General features: G+C 35.3%; 1 protein-coding gene across 2 annotated transcripts; it reads left to right on the forward strand.

Moving 5' to 3' along the window:
* Positions 1-5,139: 5,139 nt before the first annotated feature.
* LOC110605952 (leucine aminopeptidase) lies at positions 5,140-9,004 on the forward strand. 2 transcript variants are annotated; one of them, XM_021744646.2, is made up of 4 exons: positions 5,140-6,278; positions 6,827-7,060; positions 7,144-7,470; positions 8,507-8,673. In XM_021744646.2, exons 1-4 carry the CDS (start codon positions 5,280-5,282, stop codon positions 8,528-8,530), a joined length of 1,584 nt encoding a protein of 527 aa, XP_021600338.1. In that variant the 5' UTR covers positions 5,140-5,279; the 3' UTR covers positions 8,531-8,673. The 2 variants fall into 2 exon arrangements, with proteins under 2 accessions (XP_021600338.1, XP_021600337.1); XM_021744645.2 differs by having other exon boundaries at positions 5,142-6,278; positions 8,481-9,004.
* Positions 9,005-18,309: the final 9,305 nt, after the last annotated feature.

The raw sequence follows: 18,309 nt of genomic DNA on the forward strand, positions 1-18,309 counted from the left end.
CTTCTCCTACTGAGGAGGTCATTCAGAGGCTTGAAACAAAAAAAATTCTCGCCTGCTTGAGACAACCACTACTGCTTCAGGGATGACAATAAATAAGAGGAGGCTAGTGAAGGAATCTGAGCTGGTCTCCTCTCAAAAGGGGACCTCATCTTCCTCTCATCTAAGAAAGCCCTCCTCAGATAAAGTAGGCAAGGGCAAAGGCAAGGAGGGCCGGTCTCAAGAGGCTAGTGAGGATCTTCCTACCGCTTTAATTTCCAATGAGTCTGGGCTGTCTTTCCAATTGAGCCCTGATTCTACTCCTACCTCAATTGTTGAGCTGCTGAACAACCACGTCTTCGGGCCATCCCCTAATTTGACTGACCCTTGGATGGTGAGCACGATTTGCAGGGTGATTGAGTCCACCGAGCAGTCAAACTCATTCACTACTCGGATAGAGGAGGAACTTTTTGGGGCTTCTAAGAGACAAGTTCTTCTTATAAGTTTTTTTTTTACTCTTTCTTTTGCCTTTGGGTTTGTTGGTCATTTTCTGATTTATTTGCTTATTTTTGTAGCTTTTGGGTGCTCTGTTAGAGCTTGAGAATAAAAGAGCTGGTGCTCGAGAAGCTACCTTCCGAGATATTGAGAAAGCCACAGAAGAAGAGGTTGTCCAAGTAACTACTGCATTAAAGAGCCAATTCGAGGGGGAGATGAACCGGCTGGAAGGGCTTCTTCGAGATAACCAAGCCTAGGGTGTGAAGATTGCTCTCCTAGAAATGCAAATTGCTAAGGAGAGATCTGCTGCAGAAGCCAAGCTTGCTTAAGAGAAGGCTTTTGCGGACCAGAGGGAGAGAAGTCTTTCATCCCAGTCTGCCTAGCTTGAGGAAGAGATGAAGAAGTTGTCTGGGGAACTAGGGGAGGTCAAATTGGAGTTTAGTAAGGTTTGAAGGGACTGAGTGCTTCTGAAGCTGTGAAGAGATGGCTTGAGAGTAAGGTCCACGATCTTTCTGCACGATGCAAGGACTATGAAAAGAAGATCGTGGACATTAGGGAGAATGCTGAGTTGATCTTCCGGAGCCAGGTCAGCAAATATCTTAAATCAAATTATTTTAAGAGCAAGGTCTTTGAATAGTCCATTCGCTTTTATGCGACAGGCTTCAATGATGGCCTTCAAAAAGCTCGCGAGTCTCCAGCTAATCCTCTTAGTACTCTCTTGGCTATAGAGTATGACTCCAATGGCGAAGAAGTGTAATACAACCCTGATGACTGCATTCTTCCCAAAGTGCATCCTCCTCTTCCCCAAGAGGCGTTGGCCCACTTGGTAGCTGAGTTCGATTAAGGCGCCAGTCAGGTTGGTGAAGGTCCACCTATGCTTGATGTTATGAATGCCCCCATGGATCCTCCTTTGGCAAGTGATATTATAGTAGCTCTGACTGTCGCGACTGCTGATGTTCTAGAGCACACTTCCGAAGTTGAGCCCGACCTAGCTGGAGACCTTGCCTCTTTTGGGGAAAATTGAGGATCTTTCTATTTCCAATGGCTTCCATTTGTAAATATGTAGCACGCTAGTGTTTTGTCTTTTGTATTTTTGATTTTCTGTAATTCACATTTTTAATGAAACATTTCTTCTTTTGATTGCAATTTGGTGCTTGATATTTTTGCTTTTCAGTTTAGCTTTTTTCTTTATGGGTCATACTCAGCCCTGACTTTCGTTTATATAAAATCGTAACGTTTCATTAGGTGGGCAGGTCATTTATGACTTGTCTTAGCCGGCCCTGATGGCCTGCCGTCATAACGGTAGTTTAAGTTTTTTTATAAATGAAAGAAGTAATAAATAAATTACTCAATAAAGATTATGTCGAAAATTACTATAAGTTGTTGTTTACAGAAATTTCCAAAGGTCACGATGCACTTCATCTTTTCATTTCGTATTGTTAATCTGTGCTCCTTTTAGAGAGGACTTTGTGAACTTTTCTGGATGTAAATTCAGTTTTTCTATTGTTTTTGCTTTTGTGGGTTTTTATCTCATGGGTCTTTTCAAGGCTCTTCTACCCTTGGTCCGCTTCTAGGTATTTTTGCTCTTGTACATCCTCTGGGTACTTAGCCCCGATTTTGCTTCTAGGCTTTTATTGCTTTTACGTTTTTCTCTGGGCATTTAGCCCTGATTCTTTGTCAGGCTCTTCTTCCCTTAGTTTGCTTTCGGGCATTTTTATTTTTTCATATCTTCTGGACACTTAGTTCTGAGCTTGCTTCCGGGCTCTTTTGTCCTTAATCTGCTTCTGAGCATTTTTTCGCTTCCGGGCTCTTTTGCCCTTAGTCTGCTTCCGAACATATTTGCTCTTTCGTATCTTCTAGGCACTTAGCCTTGAGTTCGCTTCCAAGCTCTTCTTCCCTTAGTCTACTTCCAAGTATTTTCGCTCTTTTGTATCTTCTAGGCACTTAGCCCTGAGTTCGCTTCCGAGCTCTTTTGCCCTTAGTTTGCTTTCGAGTGTTTTTGCTCTTTCGTATCTTCTGGGCACTTAGTCCGGAGTTCACTTTCGGGCTCTTCAGCCCTTAGTCTTCTTCCAAACATTTTTGCTCTTTTGTATCTTCTGAGCACTTAGTCCTGAGTTTGCTTACATGCTCTTCTTTCTTTAGTCTATTTTCGAGCATTTTTGCTCTTTCATATCTTTTGGGCACTTAACCATGAGTTCATTTTTGGGCTCTTCTGCCCTTAGTTTGCTTTTGAGCATTTTTGCTCTTTCGTCTCTTCTGGGCATTTAGCCCTGAGTTCGCTTCCAGGCTCTTTTGCCCTTAGTTTACTTCCGAGCATTTTTGCTCTTTCGTATCTTCTTGGCACTTAGCCCTGAGTTCGCTTTTGGGCTCTTCTTCCTTAAGTCTGCTTTTGAGCATTCTGGTGTAACGACCCCAAAATGGACCGTCACCGGCGCTAGGATTCAGGTCGGCTTAAGGCCACCAGAACCCGTAGCAAGCCTGCTATAATCTCTGTGTACCTGTAAATCTCATACATGATCATACATTTTCTAGCTCAGGATCTTCACTTACCTCTTGAAACCAAGAAGCTGAACGATCCTAACGTGGAGTTTTGGAGCAACTCTCCTTCAAACTCTCCAAACTTCACAACTTTGAGTTTTTAGCTTAAAACCTTCAAACTAACATAAAACTAATCAAATCTTTGCAAGATTGGATGAAAACATGAAAGAATACTCACAAAGGACAGGGTCTCACCTCAGCAAGTGAAAGAAAACGATGATGTTTATCCTTTCAACCAACTGAGGGCCATTTATAGGTGGCTGGCCAGACCACCTTCGGCGGCCACACGTGAAACCGAAAGCCATGCATGTTCGGCGGCCGAATCTCAACTTCGGCGGCCGAACCTGGCTTTTCTGCCTTGGTTCATTTCACTCAAAAACTCATTTCCTTATGCTTTAAAACTTATGAACATATCAAAACAAGATAGAAAAACATAAATCGAACCCTCTAGAGACTTCCGGCATCCGAAACTCCATCGGAAAGTAGAATTCCGATGCCGGACTCTAGCCGGGTATTACATCTGGCCCATGGCCTTACTAGTGATTTTATGGGGATTTAGGCTCGTGACCTTAATGGTGATTTTTCAAAAATCAGGCTCGTAGTCTTACTGGCCATTTCGGGGATTCAGGCTAGCCTTACTGGCAATTCCGGGAATATAGGCTCGTGACCTTACTAGCGATTTTTCAAAATTTAGGCTCGTAGCCTTATTGGCGATCTAGGAGATTCAGACTCGTGGTCTTACTGGTGATTTTTTAAAATTCAGGCTCGTAACCTTACTGGCGATTCCAGGAATTCAAGCTCATAGCCTTACTGGTAATTTTTTGAAATTTAGGCTCGCAGCCTTACTTGCGATTCTGAGTATTTAGACTCGTGACCTTACTAGAGATTTTTCGAAATTCAGACTCATAATCTTACTGACAATTTTTTACGGTTCGATTAGAATTTAGTCTGCAAAAATAAGATTTGTGCAATACATGCTTTCATACATGATTTTCAGTTATATTGACATACTAATTTATATGGCTCATTTGATTTTGAGAGGAATTTAGAAGACTTTTTATTTCTCATAAATCATAAGTTTACACATAGTACCTATTTTTCTTTTCTCATAAATCATATTACACATAGTATCTATTTTTTTTTTTAATAAAAAGCTGCAGAATTATTTGAAAAATTAGAATGAATTAATTAAGGACTAAACCAAAACAACTAAAAATTAAAACCGAAATCATATATGAAGATTTCAGTTTAGTTGGATAGACTTTGAACTGCACACTCTCATTTTTCTCTACTATTATCCAATCCTCATGAATCATTAGCCTGATGATGATACTAGTAATTGACGATAGCGTTGGAGAACTTATTCTGAACACTCATTTTAACTTTTAATCTTTATTTTTTCTTTCTATACACATATTTTTAGTCTCATTCCAATTCTCCAAAATGAATTTTTTTCGAGATCCTTCATTTCTTCTATTGTTCAAAATTCCCTTACTTCTTGTTCCTACTTTAACATAATTATAGGGAGAACAAGAAATATATAAATTCCATACTTAAATAAATAAAAAACTAATACGTGTACGCAATTGTTATAGCTAAAAAAACAATTATTTTTTTAAAAAAATAAAAAATAGAAAAATTTTAATTTAAATTAAATTCTATTTAAAACTTTAAACCCTTAATTACCTAAAATTTTCCATTAAAATTTTTATTTAATTAAAAGAGAATTAAGTATTTTAATTATATAATTTAAAATTTTCATATAATTAATGATTTAAGATTTAATTTTAGTTAATTAAATTATTTATATGATAAAAATAGTGACATGTAGCATGTTGAATATATTAATTTAAATTTAATTAAAATTAATTTAAAAATTACTATAATAATAATAAATTTAAAAATTGAGATTTTTTAATTTAAAATTATAAATTTTAACTGTAAATATAAAAATTACAAAATTGTGATTTTTTCAACTAATAGGCTTATTATTAAATAAAATAATTACTTTGAACTTCAATTAACAAAACTACTTATTTTACTACAGAGAAAATAATTACAGTTAAAAAATTACATAAATACAATACTGCAATAACAATTTTTTTAAAAAATTCCCTCCAAATTTAAAAACCAAGGCCAAACCGAATCAAATCCTCCCTTTTAAGATCTCAGTATCTCACCGAATCCTCGTCATCACTTTCCCTCGCTTCATAATCCCAAATCTCAATTCTCATTTCTCACGGTATCTCAATTCTCATTTTTCTTCAACAATGGCACCAATTGATCCTCACTCCTTCACTGATTCCGCTCACCCACTTACCACCCATATTTTCCTTTCTCTTTACTTCGATTTCTCTTCCTCCACCATCCACGCCACCGCTTTACTCTCCCTTGCCGCTCCTCACACCGGAATTCTCTCCCTCGACGCCCGTTCTCTCACCATCTACAAAGTCCTTGACCCTCAAACCCTAAGTCCTCTTCCTTTCTCACTTTCCCCGATTGACCCAATCAAGGGGAGTCACCTCACTGTCTCTCTCCAAAACCATTCTTCAGTTTTAATCTTCTACTCCACCTCTCCTTCTTCGTCTGCCCTTCAGTGGCTATCTCCGCCCCAAACTTTTGGAAAGATCCATCCTTTTGTTTTTACCCAATGCCAATCCATCCACGCCCGCTCCGTTTTCCCCTGCCAGGACACTCCAGCCGCCAGAATTTGTTACTCCGCTAATCTCAACATTCCCCGCCACCTTTCCGCCGTGATGTCGGCCAGACATTCTGATCGCCGAGCACCTGTTAGTGGGGATGTTAATGATTTGGTCACTGGAGATATTGGGTTTGACTTCCGGTCGTTGTGGTGTGCCGAAGGGAGGGTGGTGGAGGAGTTTGTTATGCAGCAGCCTATTCCACCGTATTTGTTTGCGTTTGCAGTTGGGGATTTGGGTTTCAGGGAGGTAGGGCCCAGGACTAAGGTTTACTCGGAGGCAGTAGCCGAAGTGTTGGATGCGGCTGCTCGAGAGTTTGCTGGGACTGAGGATATGATAAGGCAAGGAGAAAAGTTGTTTGGACCATATGAGTGGGAGCGATTTGATTTGATGGTTTTGCCACCTAGTTTTCCTTATGGGGGAATGGAGAATCCCCGGATGGTGTTCTTGACCCCAACAGTGATCAAGGGGGACGCCAGTGGGGGGCAGGTTGTGGCACATGAATTGGCTCATAGCTGGACTGGTAACCTGATTACTAACAAGAATAATGACCACTTTTGGTTGAATGAGGTATATGCTTTATCTGACTAATATTTTCGTATCCCATTTTTGGTTTTGGCACATAAGTTGGCTGATAATGTTTATCCCCTTTGCTTTATCCGTATTTTATTGGATTTAGCCTCCATGTTAGCGAGAGAAATGAGGATGGTTGAAGAAATATGATTGAAGGAGAACATAATTGGTTGAATGTGAGTGTAAAAATTGTGTTTTGCATGCAGTGAGTTGCCAACTGTTTACGTTGCTGAGATCTTAGTCTTACATTTTATTTCATTGTATGGAAGTTTGAAAATAATGCTGTTTGAAATAATGCAGTTTGATGTTCCTCTGGCTTAGCATGACTGCATTTGCAGTGTGAAAGAATAGCCTTTATAAATAAAGGGGAAGGTGGACCAGAAATTTCTGGTTACTTTTAAGTCTTTATTTTTGTCTACTTTTTTGTATAATTGACCATATTTTTGGAAGAATGCCTACTGAATTTTAAAATGTTTCTATATATGAAGTGAGTTCCATCATTTTTGGTATTTCAAAGCATATTATTCTTATTAGTCTGCCATTAGGGTTTTTCAACATATGCGGAGAGGAGAATTGTTGAGGTTGTTGAAGGAGAAGACAGAGCTGCATTGAATATTGGAATTGGATGGAGAGGTTTAAATGAGGAAATGGTGAGATTTAAGGACAACATGGAGTTCACCAAGCTCAAAACAAATCAGGAGAACATTGATCCTGATGATGTGTATTCACAAGTTCCATACGAGAAGGGTTTCCAGTTTTTGTGGCGCATAGAACGCCAGGTATATTGAGTTCCCTGTTGATCTCAGATGTCTATCAATGAAGAATCCTCTCACCAGTTGTGTTTTAACTCTTGAATGCTTAGATTGGAAGATCTGCATTTGATGAATTCCTCAAGAAATATATTGCCACCTTCAAGTTCAAATCAATTGATACAGAGTTGTTTCTTGATTTCTTGAAAGCAAATGTCCCTGGAATAGAGAAAGATATTGACTTAAAATTATGGACGGAGGGTATTGGCATCCCTCCAGATGCATATGAACCAGTTTCCAACTTATACTCAAAGATTGTTTCACTAGCGAATGAATTTAAGCTTGGAAAGATGCCTAGGGAGGACGAAGTTGCTGATTGGCATGGGCAAGAGTGGGAGCTCTACCTAGAAAACCTGCCCAAAGCTGTAGAAGCTTCTCAGGTAGTGACAACGGTCTTTTATGATTTTGCCCTTGATTTGGCTTACAGGTGACTGGATTGATTATAACTTTTGATATTTATTTCCTGATTTATTGAGTTTCCTCATCAGCATTTCTTCCCTGGAACTATTTCTAATACATTGTAGGATCTGTTTTGCTAAATGTGCGTGCACAGGCAGGCGTCACGCAAGCTCTTAGAGAATTTCTTTTTTAACTTTTATGTGTGTGTGTGTTCATTGGTTTGCCGTTAGCTGTGCTTTCTTTTACTCTCTAGGATACGAGTTATTAGTTTGCAAATTTAAAGCATGTCTGTGAAGCATGCTTTGACCTCTGAAAGTGGATATGTCGTTGAGGTATTTCGTAGAAGTTGGCAATAACTTGTTGATGAGCTACCATTCTTATTATTATCTCTTCAGTTTGTATTTGACCAACTTTGACATAGGATTGAATTCCAACTTCTGTAAACAAAACTTTTGATCCCTTAATACTTTATGAAAGTGTTTATTGTGTTTTCTACATATTGCCACTTCATCTCTTCACTCTAATTAAAAGTTTGACTTTCACTTTACGTGTGTTATGGTATTTACAGCTGTAAATATTGTAGTTATAGGCCTAATTGCATAAGACTAATAGGTGATTGATTTAGTTTCCATATTAATACTATATTTGGCATACTTGAGCCCAAGAAACAAACATTCTAGGACTAGATTCAGGCGGTCATTTATTTTACTACAGGGATCCTCTTAGTGAGTTTGGAGGCTTAATCCCGTTTCCTTCTGCAAGACATTTGCCATATAAGCAATGCTATCATCTGCTTGCTGATAGATAATATAGCCTTCTGTATTATTTCTGCTAGGTTCTCTCCTTGTTGTTGACCATATAAGTGGAGATATTTTATTCCCTTGATATGTACTTTTTTTTTCCCTTTTTTCGTGCCTAAACAAGGCAGGGAACTATCGTGGAGGTAGGTTTACAGTTATAAACTTTATGCATCTGGATCTTTTTGATGCAGATCTTAGCCTTGGATGCATGCTACAGGTTGTCAGAATCAAAGGACTATGAGGTGAAAGTTGCATTTCTCCAACTGGCCATTTCATCTAGCTGCAAAGATTACTTTAATGAGGTAGAGAAAACATTAAAGGCAGTTGGGAGGATGCTGTACCTTCGTCCACTCTACACCGCTCTTATTCAAGGCACTGGAAAAGAAGAAGAAAAGATTCTGGCTAAAAGGGTTTTTGCAGAAGCTCGTGAATGTTATCACCCCATAGCTCAAGGCGTTGTTGAGTCTATCTTTGCCAAGCACATGTAGGATATATCATAAAAATGGTGTTTTGAGCTCCTAGAGATCTAGGAGAATGATATTAACTTGTGATCTCGTTAATTCATGCATAATGAAGCATACCCTTGCTCTACTATAGCTTATGTGGCAGCACTAATGGATCTGCTTGTTTATACTCGGAATGCAAGAAAATGTAATTATTTTCATATGTTGAGTGAATCTTATATATATATATATATAAGGTTTATTGAATTGAATGTCCTCTGCATCTCATCCTTAGAACTAACCCTTTTAGTGAATTTATGGTTGAATCCATTTCTAATAAAACTGCTCTTATTCATTGCTGCCCGAGCTTTACTGCTTGTTCAATGTTCGCCACGCTATTACCTGAAATACTTTGCTGACTATCCCCCCACGCGGCGAGGCATAAGCTTAATTTATGGCTTTCTTCGTTATTCCTTCGCTCTCTGACTCGGATAAATCATTACTATTAGAAGTGACTGAGTTAAGTTTTAAAAACTTCAAGCTTTACACGAAAATTTATGCAGGTTGAAGCTCGGAATCCAAACTTTAATATTACTCGAACTTTATAAGTATTTAATTTTATTAAGTTCAAGTTCAATTTAGATTCAATTCATTAAAAAATTTATTTAAATTTAAAAATAAATTCATTAAAACTTTCAAATTTAAACTCGACAATACAAATTTTGAGTTTAATAATATAAAATTTAAATTCGATTTAAAAATTAAATTAATTTATTTTTATAATATGTTTTCTATCCTGATTATCTATTAATTATTAATAATGTAAACAACACGAAAAACAAAAAAAGGCTACATTATATTATTAAAAAATTGAAAAATATATCAATTATAAAAATTTAAAATAAATAGTTCCATTGAATGATACAAAGCAACTAAATTTTAAAAAAACTCAATTATTAATTATAAAATTGTTAATATATTATCATTTACTTTTAATACAAATATATTATTTATAGTAAATTATTATATATGTTATAAAAGATTTGTATATATAATATAAATATAAAATATTATATATGAAAAAAATTTATGAATATAAGTATAACCAACGTAATTGTATAATTACATATACATAAATCATATACAAAATTTATTAATTTTATTATATTCATTTACATTTCAATTATGAGAACACTTCAATTATAAAATTAATTAGGTTATGAATATGTGATAATCATAAGAGCATATGTGTAAACATATGAAAGTAGAGACAACGATGATAATGAAATAAAAAAAAAAAAAAAGAAAGATTTAAAAAAGATATTTTTAAATATAAAAAATAGTGTGTACTTAAAAGAGGTATTTAGTGGGAGAGGACTAAAAGGGAAAGAATTATATAAACTAACTATAAATATATATATATAGTTATATAGTTTTTTTTTAAATAGTTATATAGTTTTGTATTATTTAATTTCTTAAAGTTTAAAAAATAAGGTTGAGAAATAATATAAATATATAAATAAAGTATTTATAATTTTTTCTATAAAAGAGTATTTGATAACATGCATGTTTATGTAGTTTTAATATTCTAAAACACTTAGTTTTTTAGTTGAATTCTACTTAAAATCAGTTGATTTATTTGAGTTTTGATATTTTGGTAGGATAAGTAAGGATTGAAAAATAATAAAAGAAAAATCCTGTGTAGATTTTATATTTTGAAATTAAAAAGAGTTATGGATATAACTAAGTTCATAAGAGAATAAGGGAGTAAGTCGTAACTGTGTTATGAACTAAGTTATGGATATAACGTATTTGACAAGAAGAATTAGAGTTCACTTTCAAATCTGATATGCGATCAGACAATTTTATCAATACATAGCAGATTTGACTTTTTTGGAAAAAATCTTCCCATCTTATTTTGATTACTGATAGTTAGGTTTAATTTGAGAAGACTGAAAACATTGTTTTTCTTATTGTGTTTGAGCAACGAACATGTATAGGTAAATTATTCTTTTCAGTTAAGGATAATTAAAATTCAGTCCAATTGATTGTAAAATTTAATTAATTTTAATATTTTTTATTATATTCTTTTATATTTATATTATTGATGTGATTTGTATTTATTATTATTCTATTGATTGTTACAATAAAGTTTATTGTGTAACTTTTAGAATAATATATTGCTATTCAGATTGATTAAATATGTAATTATTTAGTTTAATTTGAAATAAATTGTGAATTAGATTGCCTAAATATTTTCTAATGAATAATATAATCTAACTTAAATGAATTGAGCGCATTTATTAGATAGAATCAGATCTTTCTAATTTTTAATGCGGTAATTGAATTAAATTCTTAAACTAAAGAAGGATTGAGTATTTTAAGTGTTTTCAATATCTATAATTGGTTTATCAATAAATAATTTAAAATTATCTCTACTATGATCAACCAATAAATCTAAAACTAAGATCAATCCGACTAAATTTATCTCAAATTGATTTTCTTTCTTAAATTCAATTGCACTGCTCCTTTGATTAATTTAGTTTATTTTTTATTGAATTAATTTTTTTTTATTTAAATCTCTTATTTTTATTTTTATTTTACTTTTGTTCATCCAATTAAATCACTTTCCTTTTAATTTACGTGGAATCAACCATTCTTACCACTATCACAATTTATTTTCTTTTAAAAAAATATAAATTTATTTACTTCCTTTTAAGAAAGTATAAATTTATTTACTTCGACACCCATTAAGTATTTATAGTGTTAGTGTTTATTATTTTATATTAATAACATATATATTATCTAATATCCAAAATTTATTTTCCGTATAGCCATAATATGAAGTTAATTTTTTATTATAAATTTAAAATTAGATTATAAATAATTATATTTTTAATGGTTATATTATACTTTTAAATAGTATTATCTTTAGAAAAATTATAATTATAATAAATATTTGAATGAATCACAGTTGATTTAATTTATGACGCTACTTAATTAATTTATAAATGAGTTTATTATTAAATTTATTTATGAATTTAATCACGAGTTTACTCACAAACTTGACAAATGAGTCTATTCAATCTGTCTGCCCGTGAGCCTGTTCAACAAGTTTACTTATTCGTTTACTTATGGGCTTATAAATAATCCGAGATTACGAGCATTAACGAACTAAATATTTTCGAGTTCAAACTCGATCCATTTACTAAATAAGACTTAAATTTAACTTGTTTATTTTTATTAAGTTAAACATAAAATAACTTACGAATAATTTGATTCATTTATGCTCATAATTACTATATTGTAATAGCACAATAAAAAGGTAGTGTGACTTTTTTTTTCTAAAATTTTATTTTGTACCTCTTAGGCAAGAATTTAAAAATAAAAAATAAAAAGTAAAAAATAAAAAATAAATAACAATGATCAAAAGCAGATGCGTTGAGAGGTTGGTTTAGATTAAATTTAAATCCAAACCAACTCCATTCATCATTAAACTAGTTATTTGAATTTGTAATCGCAAACTAATCCAATCTAATTTATCTCATTCATTGGTTAATCATTGATTTTTAGCTACAAACCATTTAATTTTTCCAAAATTCATCCACTATTAAAATAAATTTTCATCTAATTAAAGTTTTACTAACTATAAAATACAAATGATGAGCCATTCATACTGCAAATTACTTAATGTTTATATTTTGCTAAAATGATTGAAAAATATAAATTAAAAATTATCATAAAAATTGAATAAAAAGTTAAATGATAATAAAATAATTGAATTTAGATATTATATTTCAAATAATAAAAATACCAAAAAAATCTAATTAATTATAATTTAACTTATTTTATTGATTCAGATTAGATTGAAATGGTTGAATTTAATATATTGAACACCCATATTTGACAGGCATCGAGGGGCTGTTACAAAGTTTTGATCCAATGGATTACAAAGGAAAATATCATTTGCTAAAACTTTTTCTTACAACATATGGGCAACAACTGCAGTTCTTAGAAATTGGAAGTTAAGGTCCTAAATATTTTTAATGTTGCAACTACTGGGCATCAGCAATGAAATCTTAAATAGCTAATGTGGATGAGCATCCATTTGCTTTTGGATGAATGTTCTTGAATACCCCTCCTGTTGAAGCACCTGAATTTGGTAAGGGGAGCAACTTCTTGAAAAGCCCAAACTTTCCAAAATTTGAGGAGTCAATAATTTCTAAATCCCTCTTATGGCTCCAGCGCAAGTGAGAATTCTATGCAATAGCAGCTACAACTCCCATTTTCTTTTTCTTTCATACTGGTGAAAAAAGGTTAAATAGGCTCCAACTCCCAAGTGAGAATTCTATGCAATAGCAGCTACAACTCCCAAGTGAGATATCTGAACCTATGATGTTTATCTTTTATTTATCAGTATTTATGCAATTTCATGCTTAATTCTATTGTTGCTTTATTGTTTAAATCAATAGGACCCACTGATTCTTGATTGCAAAGTAATAATTTGTTAGTTTGAGTAGTCTTAAGTCCGTAATTACTTGAATTACTCAAATACAAGTAACTCTTGGTGTAAAAATCAAGGAGATTGCATAATCTAGCAAAATAACCATACGTTTGGATAGCTAGAATTAGGTCTCTCTATTTCTTAGCGCAATTAACAGTTGTATGATTCTAAAGCCCCAAGGACATTCCTTAGCAACTTGTTGATTAATGATTAATCAGAGAACGTTTCCTAATTAATCTATGATTAAGGAGGGATATGGTGGTGAGAAGCGTCCTCCACCCCCATAACTAATTTATTGAGTCAAATAAAAGAATCTAAGTGTCAATGATTAATCCCGACAATTGAAATGGATCCGATGCTTCAATTAGACTTTTCTCATTATTGAATTTCGATACTTTATTATTTGCTTTACTTTATTGCTTTTAAATCTAGTTTAATTCATCAAACTCCAAAACTCCCCCTTTTTACTTTATTTTCAGTTTATTTACTTGGTTCTTGATAGAAAAATAGGTGAGTATCAATTCCCTGTGGATTCGATCCTTTTACCACTATTTACAGTTGTAAAATTGTGGATAACCAAAAAGGTTATTTTTGAGCGGGCTCGACAACCGCACAGTCAAACAGTTACAGATAGACTGCAGATCTTTTAAATATTATTATCTTATAATAATAAATAATTAACATTAATAATAATAACATCTTTATTATTATTAATTATACTAATAGGCTTTTAGCTCATTAATATGACATAGCACATTAACGACGTTCTTTTGTGTTTTTGTGTGTGACTCAATAGGCTCACATTAATTGGCAATAGGCCTAATCCCATAAGGCCCATAAATCATAAGCGGCCTCTAGTAAGACATTATGACTACCCAATTAATATGAGGTTCGATAGTCCGATAAAACCTAATAAATAGAACATGTATTAATCCCTTTGTCACACGATATCTAGTTTAAATATAAGTCATGGTCAATGTCAAACTTATAATGTTCAAACTTATGATTTCTCGATCTCTAAGTAGACTGATAAAACCAAATGATATTGATCACACTATCAATTCATTTGAGCACAGCCATGCATTTCTCAGTTTCACTTATCGAGGGGCCCAGAAGATACGTTTATGATTATCCGATTAAAGACGATGTTTGGTTATGTCAAAATATAACAGTCCTTATGTTGGAAACTATGACAATCTCAAGTCAAAGGATTAAAATATAACTACTTTGAGATTCACTTATGATAATAACCCATGTAGTAATCTCAATGCGGGTCCATCCAATACTTTATTCTCTAACAAGTATCTATGATTATTGCAACATATACATAATCATCTCATGATTATCAATCAATAATCATACTAGTCATATTTTATTATTATCACCATAATAAGAAGTAACCAGGGATGTTAATCATTATTATATAATATGCAAACAAATAATAATGATAATAAAATCTCTTTTATTAATAACTAAAATGACATACAAAAAGGTCCAAGATAATGGCTTAGGGCAAATACACTAATAATTACTTTCCTAATAAACTCGGCCTCCTCTAATTTCTCAACCTCTTCCCTAGTAGCTTGTTGCTTCTCCTTCCCGAAGACTCTTTTTTTCTGCTTCACTGGCTTGGCTCTGGGGAGAATGTTTCACTTATGGGTCATCACCTCAGGATTAATCCCTGGCATATCTGAGGGCTTCCAAGCAAAGCTTGAGGCATGCTCCCGGATTAAGGCCATTGCAGCTTCCTTCTGACTTTCTTCAAGGCTCGAATTGATGCTGTAGACCTTATCGCTTTCTTCTCTGAACAGTGGGAAGGTCTCCAGTTTATCTATAGGCTTAGTCCTGGCCTCCTTATTTTCATCTCAAACTTCCATAACTTTAGGGTTTATTTCTTTTGATTGGGCACATTGTTCCTCTACCATGGCCAGGTATACAGCTTTGGCCTCCTCCTATCTTCCCCGGACGATTCCGACTCCTGCCTCTATTGAAAACTTCATGGTTAGATACCGAATGCTGGCCACTACTTCAAAGTCATAGAGCATCAGTCTTCCCATAATGGCATTGTAGCTTAGGCTAATTTCACCACCAGAAATATTGTGTAGTGAGTTCTTGACAGGGGTGGCTCCCCCAGGGTGAAGGCTACCTTCACTTTTCCTTTTACTACTATCGGGGTTCCCCCTATCCCCTTGACTAAGGCTTGATCCCTGACCAGCTATTCTTCAGGTATCTTCATCTGCTGGAAAACCCTATAAAGTAGTAGATTCACTTTCCTGCTGTTGTCTACTAACACCTTTCAGACCCTGATGTTATGGATGACAGCCTCGATGACCAAGGCATCATCATGAGGCATCTGCACTCCTTGCGCATCCTCCGAGGAAAAAGAGATGGTTATTGGAGAGTGCTCGGTGACCTGCATCACTTCAACACTACTTTTGTCTTCGTTTCTACTTCTCTTCTTCCCCCTCCTACTCATGCGACCCCTAATTCCTCCTACAATTATGTTGATGGTCTCACTGGAGCTATCATTCACTAGTGCTCCAATCTGTCTCCTAGGCCTTTCCTCAGCCATATTCTGTTGCTGCCTCTGGCCGTCTGGCTTTTTCACAAAATTTCAGAGGTGGCCTTTTTTTATGAGTCTCTATCTCTTTTATCAATTGGTAATAGTTGTTTATGTCATGGGTATAAGTCTTGTGGTATTGGCAATATTTGTCGAGGTCTCTCATGTTCGCTTCTACTTTCATAGGCTTGGGCCATTGTATGAAGTCTTTGTCCTGAACCACCATGAGCACTTTAGCTCTAGACACGTTCAGGGGAGTGATCTCAATGGGGAGCCAGGGTTGATAGGGTCTTTGCTCCTTTCTCTCCCACCAGTGTTTATTCAATGCCTCCGGTCCTCGATCATGCCTCCTCTCTAGCCTATCTTGTCTTTTGTCCTCCCCAGCCCTTCCTCGGTCTCTATCATCCTTAGCAAAGCTGTTTGTAGTTAAGGCAATGTCCTGCCTTTTACACTTCTCTACTCTTTTCATCAGCTCTGCTAGGGTGGTAGGGGGCTTTCTACATAATGACCCGAAGAACTCCGGGGAGATAGTGCCCTTCTGCATAGCTTCTACATCTCTTCCTTCATCAAGCTCGGGTATCTGCAAAACCTCAGAGTTGAACCTGGCCATATACTCTCTTAAAGATTCATTACTCCTCTGCCGAATGGTCTCTAAATAGCTTGTCTTTCTCTCTGCAGGGACCCTAGCGATGAATATGCTGATGAATACATTGGCCAAGTCGATGAAGCTCTTAATACTTCATGCCTCCAAGTTGTTAAAGCACGCTCGGGCTGGTTCTGTTAAGGTAGTATAAAACTTGTACATCAAGGCATCTGAGTGGGTCTGCAGTTCCATGAATGTCTTATAGTTCAAGACATTCTCCCTGGGGTTTCTCGTCCCATTGTAAGCTACCATCTTGGCATTATAAACTTCTTGGGGATAGTCTCTTGCTGAACCCATCTCACAAATGGTGATGAGGTTGGTAACGGGGACTACTGTTGTCTCGTGCTCCCAACTCCATTAGTAGTTGTTCTTTCAGCCTTTTTAACTTCTGATCTACAACTATGTCCTCCCTCCTGGGCCTCTTCTCCATGCGATAGTTTCTTTCTAGCTCTTCACTCTCCGACCTCTCCGCTAGCTTGGATGAATAACTCTCAGCCCTATCATTCTCGATGAGCTCTCTTACTATCTTGCCTCTTATTCTGACTATCAACTCATTTTTCTGACTGGCCTCTCCATCCTTGTCATCTATTTTCCTACTATTCTGCTGAAAAGCTTGATAGTTTAATGTGGGTTGAGGTTCATAGACATTGAACCCCTCAACGGTGGCTAGTACACTCAACGGGGTGTTGAGCCCTATCTATTGCAACATTTGGCCTAGTCATTAGGCAGTGTTTTGTAATTGGAGAGCCATACTTTGTAGCTCTTGGTCAAATAAGGTAGTTCGAGGCACGGTTCCGGCCGAGCTCAATGAAGGGCTGAGCAATATAGGGGGTTGGTTTAATAGGGCAGTTGGGCTAGAGAATGAAAACTATGGTCCTTCCAAAGGTGAACTCAGGTCGTTTGGAGTATTTCTGGTATAGTTTTCGCCATGGTTGGCCATGTGGATTTTAGGGGGTAAAATGAGGATGAGAACTCCGTTGATGATAACATCTCCTTCATTCCCACAAATACCGCCAATTGATGTCCTAAGATCCAGTAAAGGACAGACTCAAGGTGTATTTTAGTAAGCTTAGTCTGGTGTGCCTCCTTCTTGCTTCCTTCATTCCTTTTCCCTTTTATCTTCTAGTGACGCGTAACCACCGTCCTGCATTTGTACCCTCCTGCCACAGTCACGCTGGCCATACGTACGGAGATATTATGTCCTTTTTCATTATCAGGCGGTCATTTAATTCCATCCGGTGCCATGTGGATATGATCCCGGGTGTCACAGAATTTGTTGTCTCACAGGGCCAGAGGGATAAATAGGGTCAGGCCTCTCGTGCGTAGGCTCGAACCCGGTCCGGCACATCGAAACAAGTTTTGAGCTTGTACGTGAGACAGACCTAACTGTTGGGCCTTAATGGAGTTGAGACTTAGTCTTTCCAATACGGGTCTAGCTCGAGCTGGAGTGTCCAGTGCCCGATTATCAGCAGTGAGCATAAATTTATTCATCTTCCAACTTTACCCTAACTCTTTGCTTTTTTATTTTCTTTTTGTATTCTCATTGTGACTCCCACGATCTATTTTATTTTTGCTATTCAAATAAGAATTTTTTTTCCTCACCAACTGTACTAATGTTTCTTGATTATTATTCTATATTATGAAACTTAAACTTGGCATTTTCTATTTTAAATATTTGTGAGATAAATAAATGAAAATAAAAAAATCATTATTTTATTATTAAATTAAACGTTATAATCAATTTGAAATTGTTATGAGTTTGCAAATTTAGTAGTTAGGCAGAATTAATTTTCCCACTTGTACATTGCACTTAACAACGTGTTGTTATCAATTTGCAACTATGAGCACACTTCTGAAACAAGATGCTCAA

The sequence above is a fragment of the Manihot esculenta genome, chromosome 18 (genome assembly GCF_001659605.2).
Source record: "Manihot esculenta cultivar AM560-2 chromosome 18, M.esculenta_v8, whole genome shotgun sequence".
Taxonomy (NCBI): domain Eukaryota; kingdom Viridiplantae; phylum Streptophyta; class Magnoliopsida; order Malpighiales; family Euphorbiaceae; genus Manihot; species Manihot esculenta.

Excerpts from the sequence above, each read along its gene's own strand:
- LOC110605952 (XM_021744645.2), top strand. The coding sequence starts at position 5,280 with ATGGCACCAATTGATCCTCACTCCTTCACTGATTCCGCTCACCCACTT. Across the intron at positions 6,279-6,826 it reads ACCACTTTTGGTTGAATGAG|GGTTTTTCAACATATGCGGA; the intron begins GTATATGCTTTA and ends GTCTGCCATTAG. Across the intron at positions 7,471-8,480 it reads AAGCTGTAGAAGCTTCTCAG|ATCTTAGCCTTGGATGCATG; the intron begins GTAGTGACAACG and ends TTTTTGATGCAG.